This window comes from Gorilla gorilla, chromosome 6, assembly GCF_029281585.2.
Source record: "Gorilla gorilla gorilla isolate KB3781 chromosome 6, NHGRI_mGorGor1-v2.1_pri, whole genome shotgun sequence".
In the NCBI taxonomy this organism is placed as follows: domain Eukaryota; kingdom Metazoa; phylum Chordata; class Mammalia; order Primates; family Hominidae; genus Gorilla; species Gorilla gorilla.
Window position 1 is genome coordinate 103,773,234 of NC_073230.2, and position 11,946 is coordinate 103,785,179.

General features: G+C 32.1%; 1 protein-coding gene across 2 annotated transcripts in view; it reads left to right on the forward strand.

Annotated features, from left to right (window-relative positions):
• The window catches only part of SEMA3D (semaphorin 3D), a 191,827-nt gene extending 180,665 nt beyond the window's left edge, over window positions 1-11,162 (forward strand). For both annotated transcript variants that reach the window (XM_019030326.4, XM_063708657.1), the window contains one exon: window positions 6,847-11,162. In XM_019030326.4, coding sequence (XP_018885871.1) covers window positions 6,847-7,272 — 426 coding nt within the window. In that variant the 3' untranslated portion in view covers window positions 7,273-11,162. The remainder of the gene's footprint in view (window positions 1-6,846) is intronic.
• Window positions 11,163-11,946: the final 784 nt, after the last annotated feature.

Consider the following 11,946-nt stretch of genomic DNA (forward strand, 5'->3'; position numbering starts at 1 on the left):
AGGTTTTACTCACTAACACCAAAGGTAACAATAGCTTTGAGATAAGAATAGGCCAACTTCACACAAATGTATTCGTAAAATATATTTGAAAGCAGACTGATTTTTTTAAAGAAATTTACATTTTTTTCCAAATTCCATATTTCATAGATTGCCTATATTTAGGAACAAATCCCTGACTAATAACAAGAACACCGTATTTTTCTTCCCACAGTAGCACAGTGACTACATTTTAGTTCACATTGTGTTTAATTTAGATCATGAAATGAAACATTTTGAGGGTTATATTAAAACAGAAATATCTATGTTTATCAAATTATATGAGCAAATTAGATAAGTATCCAGACATGTTAAACTAAGGACACTAAAATGAATAATGGAATGAACACAGGATTCAGAACTGCATATCTCGAGTTGAAACATGGTCCTTAAACCTTTGGTAATGTTCCTGAGCCCCCAATTTTCTAAGTGAACAAAATAAATTCAAAAGTTACTATAAAATTAAGTGCAAAATGCATATGAGAATGTAGAATTTCAAAAAAGAGGCTCTTACAACTGTAAAATATGCATATAAAATTACAGATACCCTATTAGTGAGGGTATTTTACATGTGGATCAGGAAAGAGTACTAATCATGTGTTTGGAAAATACTGGTTCTACCTTTGGCTTGACTCCTGAGAATTCATGAGCAGATCATAACTTCTCTAGAAGTGAGTTTCTCTCTTATATAAATAGATCAAATTTCTCTAAAATATCAGCCTTATTGAAAAATCTATAAACATTTAAAATAGTACATGTAATTAAGTCAAACATTAGTACATAACAGTGGATCTCAACCTCCAGTAATTTTGTTTCCAGAGTGCCAACATTGGGCGATGTCTGGAGACATTTTTGAACATCACAGCTGGGTGGGTGTGTGGCCAAGTGGGTGCCCCTGGTGTGTACTGGGTAGAGGTCAGAGATGATTCTAAAAATCCTACAATGCACAGTCCCTCACAGTAAAAGAAAAATCTCACTCCAAACGTCAATGCTGCTGAGGTTAAGAAAACTTCAAGTAAAAAAATCAAATTTTATCATAAGAAATTAATTTAAAGATATAGCTCTACTGTTACATGAAGAATTTAATATAATTCTCTTCATCTAACAGCTACAAGAATAACTTTTTCTAAATGTTAACTCTTTATATACTTAATACAAAAATAAAGGAATAACTTCATGCTTTGTTAAGTCAAATTTCGCCAATAAAACTAGATTCGTCATCATTCCTGACTTCTATAAGTCCTAAGATTATGGCAGATTCATAGTTACACTGAATATTTATTTTAAGGGTCCCATTTTTTACCTATATATTGAAACATTATTTGTTACAGAAATGATTATTTAATTTCAAAATATAAGGCATTTACTTACCATCCAAGAAATATTGAAAGAATGATACTGAAATTTTTTAACTTGCAGATTTTTTTGTTACATTGCAATGTTTTAATCTTAAGTGTCACAAACCAATATTTTGAATTTCATAGCGAATAAAGTTGGATAATTGCTTTTCAGTTAAATATAATTCTTTAATAAATGGCTTTTTTCTTCATGGGAAATTTAATCTGATTTTTAAAAATATGTGGTCCTCTGCTTGAGTTCAGCTCTCAGCTCTAGATACTTACGTTTGCCTGTGGTTGTTTGCACTCACATCTTTCATTTTCTTGAAAATTCTGTGCATTACTTTAATTTACCTTTTAAAAGTATATTATATATTCATAATGGTACCATGCTCCATGAATTTCAATGGAGCAGAAATATTTATCGAATTTTACTTAAAAGTATCTTTGCTGTAATATTTCAACTGGTATTTTCATTTATCTTTGTAAATAGAGAGTTTCACATTGTCCAGGGTATGCAATACTGCTTCCTGAGCTGAGGAAAAGGGCAATATCCAGATTATACTTGAAGCATTTTTCCCAGCAGGATGCCTTCTGCTTCTTACCCATAAGGTCACAGTTTGGAATCTTTCCTCCACTCAAAAACAGCCTGCAGGAGGGACCATGATCTCCTGTGGCACAGAGGCTGTCACCAGGTTATTCTCTGCCAGGAGGAGAACATTTCCTTACTGAGCTGTTTCACAGTTGGGTGCTGTACGGGAGGTCATGAGTCAGTTATCTGCTGACTTTCTTATAAAACTGTTCTTAAAATTGATGATGTTTATGCTATAACTAGCAAGTCAATTGGCAGTCCCCAGGCTTCTGTTGAACTTTTGGGATCTGAATAAGTAAACAAGGCCATACTATATTTTCTCTGTGCATTTTAATAACATTTTAAAAAATCTTCAAATACTTGCATTATTCCACTTGTAAGCCTTATTTTATTTTTGTTCTTTTTATTCTAAAAGCAATATAAATGATTTTAACACATTTATGTGTTACAGTAACACATAAAAGAACTATGAGGCCACTAAGTGTAGATAAGCATAAATAATATTTTGATGTCTATTCCAGCTTTTTTTTCACTCACCATTGCACTGTGAGCATTTTCCATTATCATTTAATGTCACTTCCATGTTTTTTCTGTCTCCCACGCATCCTACCCTGATGCTGTAGTTATCCATAGGTATTCCAGGTGTTCTCTCACTAGATCATGTTCCTGCTTAAAATAATAATAATGAACTTCGTTATATCTGAGTCTTTCTCTGCTTTCTAACTATTTTCTTAGGAAAAAAATCTTAGAAGTAAAATAAATAAGTTAAAGACATTTGTTATCTTTATGGATTTTGATAAACAACAGCATATTGCTAATTTCACATAAAAATCACTGTATTAGTGTCTGTTATGAATCCCTGAGGCAAAATTATGGTTCACAATTTAAGAAAATCTTTATCAGTTTAATATGAAAAAATGTATTGCATTAATATCTACTTCTTTGAATATTAGTGAATGTGAACTTACCTTCTTATGTGTCTTTGTTGTTGGCTTCAGTTGTATTTGGTGAATTGTCTTGTCTGTCATTGCTTACTTTATATTGGCATATTTATTTAATAATAATTGTAATAAGTCATTTATATATTACAGATATTAATAATTTAATGTTATACATATAATACATTTATTTTATTTTACATTTCTTTTGTTTCTGACAATTTCTGACTTTCCGACACATTTTATGTTTTATATAGGCAAATCTGTTGATTTATGGCTCTGTGATATCTCACCTGTTATGCTTAAAGACTCCTTCCCCAATGAGACAGCAATTATATATTTTTCTAGTTATTTTATGATTTTTTTACATTTTGCATATTGTATTTACATGTACCCAAAGATAGTAAATTAATCTAGTAGTTATTTAGGTATGTGTATATTTGATTTTTTTCTTTTTAATAACGAGCTCATTGCTCCAGCATCCCCTTTAGTAAGTTTTCCTTTTTCTAATGTTTACTTAAAAATATTAATTGTCGGTTTTGTGGTATATTAATAGATGGATGATATACAGTGTCATGTAAGTAAACTCTGATAAATTTTAAAACATGTATACTGGAATGATTCCATTCCAGTTCATTTTCCTTTCTTCCAAATTAAATAAGAAAACTTTTCAGTCTATTTCTTAAATACAGAAAAATTTTTGCAACAGTTTTGCAGACATTTGTTTTCTCACAAAAGGAGCTTTCTTTATTTTTTAATCCTAATTTCCCTCTAGTAATATTTTGTGTTTGTTAGAGAAAGGGGATATTTTTGAAACCCTGATCTCTTCCAAGGCACGTGCAGTGGTTTTACTATGAAAGAACTGACAGGTGAATTATCTGTAAAAGAACTACTATTAGGCTGCTATTATAAGAGATAAAGTCCCTGACCTTTACCTGCTGCTTAATAATTGAATGTCCTTTGTCCCTTCCATGTTACTCTTCTCATGTTAGATGAATTGCCCTTTACTGAAGATCTACATTTAATAATGCCAGATATATTATCCTTGTTCACATTAGGCAAATGGATAGTCGACCCCAGCTCAAACGTGGTTTTAATTTGTAAAGTTGAGCAGTTTTTACTTATCACTTCTAGAGTGGAGAAAATTCCAAGAGTTTAAATCAATGGCCAGAGATTACATTATCTCTTTGTTGAGGAGCTGAATTTTCTAAATTGACTGTGCTGACATTTCACTGTTGAGATACAGTCTGCATAATGCATCCTATTTCAGCAAAGAATGAAAGCATTACAGAGAAACAGACTGTAAAGTAGGCAAATGTTAATCAACTACTTAGTTTCTGGGTCACAGATTTTTATCTCTAAATTGCAAAAATTCTCTGTAAATATATCTATTCAAAATGTCTTTTATTAGAGCTGCCAGTTTACTGAAAGCATATTATTGAAATTTTAGCAAGAAAAATAATAGTTAAATGATCTAACAGACATTAGTTAGACCTAGAAAGCTGAAAATTTATTAAATCAAGTATGATATCTGTAGGTCAAAAACCAAAGAACAAATCCAGCACTCCACGGAAGAAAAGAAAGTTGAAAGATCATGACCGTGTAATGGAATGCCAGGTGTTTATGGAATCCTGAGTCCTGTGGGGACAGAACTAGAGGGGAAAGGATGCAAGGGAACCTGACCTCAAAGTACAACAACATAAACAGGATACAAAAAGATAATAGCAAAAATAATGATGAAGTGTTACACAATATGGGTGAGATCAAGTCATAATTTCTTCCTGTCAGAAGATTAAAGAGAAAAATAAAAAGTCCTAGTCAGAGCTGTGACAATCTCTAAAAGCCATATTAAATGTAATTTAAACATTAGCAAGAGTACCAGTTATGTAAAGGAAATCTAGAGATGAACTAGAACTGGAGATATCCACTTTGATTGTCATGCTAATAACCTCAGGCCATTTTCTATTAAGAGAATTACAGTAATAAAGGCTTCAAAATATTACCTCTCAAGCAGCATGGCAGTAGTATGTAATGTTGCTAATAATACTTCACATTTTAACCTTCAAAGAGCTTTGCTTTTAATCCCCCAAACACACCATATGCTGTGCCACCAACTTGATAGATGGGAGACCAATTGGGGAAGAAAAATGAGTCATCATAGGAAACAGAGTAGAGACCAGAAGGTTAGGTTATGAAGCTAGCATTTTGAGACCTAAAGTGTATTAAATTTTAAAAAATTACAATGAAATTATCTAAGGGAAAACAACAATTATACGTAGTGTATTAAATTTGAGATTGTCATTTATGTTTAAGATTGGCCATTTAGAACTCTCCCAATTCAAATTCACATTTATTTTAGGCATGAGACTCCTATGGTTTCTGAGAATGTAAATTAATTCAAAGTTAGTTTTTATTACAATAACATTTCTAAATGTCTGGGCTTTAAGAATAAATCCAGAAGAAAAAGAATACCACATCCAGCTTACCAAATAGGCAACATAAGAGAAACAAACAAACAAAGCTCTGATGGTGTGGATTCAGTGCAGAGCAAAGGCAGGCCTGGAGACCATTCAGCCTCATTAACCAGGGATCTGAGCTGTGACCTGCCTTTGGCCTCAAATGGTTCCCTGCCAGCTGCACTTCTCTGGCACAGAGGGTGGCTTGCCATATACTTGTTAGTTAACTGGGCTGGTAGCCAGAGATGTTTCTTTTCCTTTTCTCATATTTCCAGAATTGGGGAGATTTTTTCCTCCATATTTTTCACATAAAGATGCAGAGTACAATCCACCCACTGTGAATAAATTTAATTTAGCCATCTTTATGCCTCCTTGATTTCCATCATCTAAAAGTCTACAATACAGGGGCAGATGTGTAAACTGGGAAATCTTCCAGAACTTCTTTGTTGCTGTTGTTGTTGTTGTTGTTATTCCACTTAATGCTGAGCCACTCAACAATACTCCACATTAAGCAGGGCTCTTTTGTGGGTAAACATGCCTCTAGTTTTACTGAAGATAGGTTCATTATTCACACCATATCATGGGCCAGTCAAGCTTAATGTTAGAATTGTCTTTTAGTAATAATGCTTCAAAGGCTGGAGAGCATCACATTTCAGTAGAAGTTCTTTGTGTTCATTGTGCTTTCTCACACTTGAAATCACATTACCATGTCATAGTATACAAAGGCATGGCAAATATTTCCACAAATGCCAGTATAAAGTATCACATATATATATACAGTATGAAAATTCAATCCACAGCAAAGAGAGAAATTCAGCTTTCAATGTTGCTAATCTTCTGACTAGGGTCCTACTCAATTACAGCTCTAACGTCCAAAAGACTATACCCATACCTTTGGGTTTGACTTTAAAGACGTCATCATTTACAGCTTTCATATGCTACTCACATAACGTATTTGGTGATATCTGGAAAGCAGTAAATTCCACTTGGAATTATTGTTCTATTCTACATTATAGGTAGTAGCATGTACTGAAGCTCGTTTTCTATACAATGTGTTCTATACAATTGTAAATGTTGCATTCTTGCTCCACATTTCAGGTGCTAATTTATGATCTTGATACAGTAATTTGTATATGAAATCTCTGTAAAGAAGGTCACTTGATGGTTTCCAGTTTTTCATTACTTTTCACAGTTTTTCATTCCTATCTGCATATTGAGAGAAAAAAAATAACTGCATTTCAAAGGTTCAGTTAGACTTACTAAGATTCAAATGTGAAAAATTAAGGATATAGTTTGGGGGCTATTACTTTTGTTGAATTTTTTTACCCTTTTTAACTATGGCTGACAATATTATGCTTGATGACAGAGACAGAGAAACAATGAATATGTCTCTCATGTTCATCTAAGTAAAACTATGTAGCCTGTTTTCATTTGCTCTTAGCTCTCTCTGTGTTTAATTTATTACTTACATTTTTCCAATTCTGCAGTTGAAGCCCGATGAAAGAATCATCAAAACGGAATATGGGCTACTGATTCGAAGTTTGCAGAAGAAGGATTCTGGGATGTATTACTGCAAAGCACAGGAGCACACTTTCATCCACACCATAGTGAAGCTGACTTTGAATGTCATTGAGAATGAACAGATGGAAAATACCCAGAGGGCAGAGCATGAGGAGGGGCAGGTCAAGGATCTATTGGCTGAGTCACGGTTGAGATACAAAGACTACATCCAAATCCTTAGCAGCCCAAACTTCAGCCTCGACCAGTACTGCGAACAGATGTGGCACAGGGAGAAGCGGAGACAGAGAAACAAGGGGGGCCCAAAGTGGAAGCACATGCAGGAAATGAAGAAGAAACGAAATCGAAGACATCACAGAGACCTGGATGAGCTCCCTAGAGCTGTGGCCACGTAGTTTTTCTACTTAAAGAAAAGAATTCCTTACCTATAAAAACATTGCCTTCTGTTTTGTATATCCCTTATAATAATTCATAAATGTTTCCCATGGAGTTTTGCTAAGGCACAAGAAAATAATCTGAATAAGGCAATATGTGATGAATATAAGAAAGGACAAAAAATTCATTTGAACCAGTTTTCCAAGAACAAATCTTGCACCAGCAAAGTATAAGAATTATCCTAAAAATAGGGGGTTTACAGTTGTAAATGTTTTATGTTTTGAGTTTTGGAATTTATTGTCATGTAAATAGTTGAGCTAAGCAAGCCCCGAATTTGATAGCGTATAAGGTGCTTTATTCCCTCGAATGTCCATTAAGCATGGAATTTACCATGCAGTTGTGCTATGTTCTTATGAACAGATATATCATTCCTATTGAGAACCAGCTACCTTGTGGTAGGGAATAAGAGGTCAGACACAAATTAAGACAACTCCCATTATCAACAGGAACTTTCCCAGTGAGCCATTCATTCCTGGAGAATGGTATAGGAATTTGGAGAGGTGCATTATTTCTTTCTGGCCACAGGGGTTAAATTTAGTGTACTACAACATTGATTTACTGAAGGGCATTAATGTTTCCCCCAGGATTTCTATTGACTAGTCAGGAGTAACAGGTTCACAGAGAGAAGTTGGTGCTTAGTTATGTGTTTTTTAGAGTATATGCTAAGCTCTACAGGGACAGAATGCTTAATAAATATTTTAATAAGATATGGGAAAATATTTTAATAAAACAAGGAAAACATAATGATGTATAATGCATCCTGATGGGAAGGCATGCAGATGGGATTTGTTAGAAGACAGAAGGAAAGACAGCCATAAATTCTGGCTTTGGGGAAAACTCATATCCCCATGAAAAGAAGAACAATCACAAATAAAGTGAGAGTAATGTAATGGAGCTCTTTTCACTAGAGTATAAGTAGCTGCCAATTTGTAATTCATCTGTTAAAAAAAATCTAGATTATAACAAACTGCTAGCAAAATCTGAGGAAAAATAAATTCTTCTGAAGAATCATAGGAAGAGTAGACATATTTTATTTATAACCAATGATATTTCAGTATATATTTTCTCTCTTTTAAAAAATATTTATCATACTCTGTATATTATTTCTTTTTACTGCCTTTATTCTCTCCTGTATATTGGATTTTGTGATTATATTTGAGTAAATAGGAGAAAACAATATATAACACACAGAGAATTAAGAAAATGACATTTCTGGGGAGTGGGGATATATATTTGTTGAATAGCAGAACAAATGTAAAATTTTAACAACGGAAAGGGTTAAATTAACTCTTTGACATCTTCACTCAACCTTTTCTCATTGCTGAGTTAATCTGTTGTAATTGTAGTATTGTTTTTGTAATTTAACAATAAATAAGCCTGCTACATGTAAAAAGAACCAAACTCACAAAATTAACATAAACATCTTTCATATTTTGTTAGTACTTTCAAATGTTTTCTATTTGACTTTCCCTCTGAATATGTATGGTGTGTTTCCTGTCTATTTAAGCAGAACTCACCTTTCCTTCTTGTAACACAGAACCCTTAGCCTTCTTCTGTTTTGCCTTTTCACGCCCTTTATAGTGTGAAATGAAAAATTAGTCACTTCCTCACATGGAAGGCAGCTTTTCAGAAAATGAAATAACAGACATTGCTCGTTTCTCATGCATTCTACATATCTTGAAAGAAAAGTCTGTGAGAAAACCCTGTGATTAGAGGGCAACTTAATGCAAGATCTGTGGCTCTATGTTGAGAGCATTCTCTCTCTGTTATATTTATTTTATTTGCATTGCTTACCTATCTCAAAGTAGTCAAACTGATATATGAGATTGAGTACTCCCTTTTGATATTATACTGATGAATATTTGTAGGTGTTTCACTATAAGGAACAGCTAAGGAATAATTTTAATAAAAGTGAACCAGAACAAATCACTCATTTAAAAAGTAATTCAGAAGAACACTGTGGCATGATCAGACTTCTAATTGAATAGCATAACAACAGTGTTTGTAATTATAGATTTGCTTGGACAAAATATTCCAGGAACTCATAGCGAGCTCAAAGCAATTAAGTGGGAACATTTTTAATTTAAAAAAAGTTTCCAAATATTTGTGGGTCTAACAGTAATGATCAAAATATGAATGACTTTGGAAAATTTACGTGAAGCTCAAGCATTAGGATTGACTTATAAAAATAAATTTTATTTCTATCCAAATTTGAATATCCAAACCATTTTTTAGTTACTTCTTTCTAATCCTAGTTATTCAGACAAAATTTGGAAACTTATTTTATGACCACATCTAATATTCTGGCTGCTTTGCATACAATACTCTTAATTTATGATAATTAGTTAAAATATATTTAAAATATTATTAGTAAAATAAAATTTCACACAATAAAAAACAACATAGAGTACAAATATTTATGTGTATTTTTAAAGATAAAGAATATCTAAAATGTGTTTTTTTCTTAGCTTTTTAGTTGTCTAGAACATTTAGAGAAAGAGTATGAATATATTAAATCCACAAACACACTATATACTTCCTCACCACTGACTATTTTATCAAATTTGCCTTAAAATAATGAAAAAGAAAAGTATAGTTAATGGTTTCAAATATGCTAAGAAATTGACTCTGCGGAGGGGATCTTAAAATGCCTGTTTACTCATGTTTTCATATTTTTCTTGTCTCTAATACTTTTGTCTTTGTCTGCCTTGTGTGTTTTCTGAATTTCATTTCAGCAATTTATGCTGCTAAATAGAATCCTGCATGTCTGCATTCATTTACATTCAACTTATTGTAAATTTTAAGATTTTATTTAGAAATGAATTGTCTAATTAATTTATGTAGAGTCCTTTTTTCCAAAGAGCTCAAAACACTACATCCACATTATTGACTTTTGGAAACCAACCAAATTACTTAAGAAATGGAAAAGTAGTCACAGAGAAATTTAGTAATTTGCAAAAGCCACAACAGTAGTGGAAGCATTAAAATTCATAAAGTCTCATCATTCTGTTGGCTAAAATAATGCTCTTTACAATATGCTGGCTACAAAATGGTCTTACTCTTGAATTTTGCTTTTGGTTCATATTTTGGTTCTTCATATTCTAGTATGTTTTGTCCCTGCTGAATTTTACAGACTCAGCTAAACAATAAGTTATTAGAAGTCACTTGTTTTCATTATCATAATTAAATTTCCAAGAACAACTTGATATCATTCAGCTGTCCAAAAAATAATAAACAAGAGCATTCATTAAATACTGATTTTCTTAAACTTAAATGTTATATTTCATATTTATTTATATAATACAAATGGAAATCAAAACTGAAATAGCCTCCCTTTAGAATGTCACATTTTTCTTAGAAAACATGTTGGAATTGGTTAACCTTATTGGGAATGGATAATTTAGAAACAAACCAAAAAAAAAAAAAAGATATTTGAAGTGTTTTTATAGGAGATGTATTTTTATCATAGTAAATGATCACAATTTTAAATATTCATCTTACAAGTCAGGTAAAATAAAATAGATTCCCAGATTCCATACATTAGGAGTGCAAAGACAGGATCATACACATGACTTATACCTCTCATTTAAGTATTTTGTAGTATAAAGTATTTATGGAAAGTGCTTGAGATAGATGATTTTTGGGAAAGGGCAAAATCTGTCAGATGCCATAGTTAATCATGTAATTTAATTCTGGTATTGTGAGTGGTTAGCAATCAATTTTGAATTTATAATTCTGCTATTTTAAAAGAAATGTAGTCTTGTAGTATGAAATAATTAAAAATTGTTAAATGTATATTTTGGTTGTATTATAATAAAATGCAAACATTACTGTTCTATGATTATAAAAACTACTGGTTTGTGTGCAAATTTTGTTTTCAAACCCCAAATACAGTAAATTTTATATATAAAATAGGACTAAAGAAAATATAAGATGCAATATTTTCTGAAATGTTCAGTAGACGTATTTTACACTGTAAGTATGCAGTAATTTCATTTATGAAAGAAAAGAATGTGTCCCACCCAATTTGATACCATTATATTGCTAAGCTTAATTGTGATTAAATTTAGGTTTTAGTGGATTGAGATAAATGTTATTACCACAGATAACCACTTCTTTTAAAGTTCTCAGTTGCCATCTGATTATTTAAAAATACTCATCTACATGTTTAGCTGTATTGGAGTATAATTTATTAAAGAATAAGGTGTGGATTTTGTCTTTAATTTTGCTTCATAAAAACATTTTTAAAATGTATTTTACAGACACATATTTCTTGCCAATTTGGTACACACGTGAAGAATATTTTATATGTGCAAATAAATAATATAATGTCCCACAAATGTGGTACTCAAATAATATAAAGAGAAACTGTGTTGAGAACTGTCACTGACAAGCTTGTAACATGTTTACAGTAATAGTCTTTAAAAGAACAAATAATTTTCACACAAAACACCTAAAAATTATTACTTCTTTTGGGCTACTAAAAAAATACAGTAAACTGGGTGGCTCATAAACCACAAAAATGTATTTCTCACAGTTCTGAAGCCAGAGAAGTTCACGATCAAGGTACTGGCAGATTCTGCGTCTAGTTAGGGCCACTTTCTGATTCATAGACGATGCCTTCTTGTGTGTCC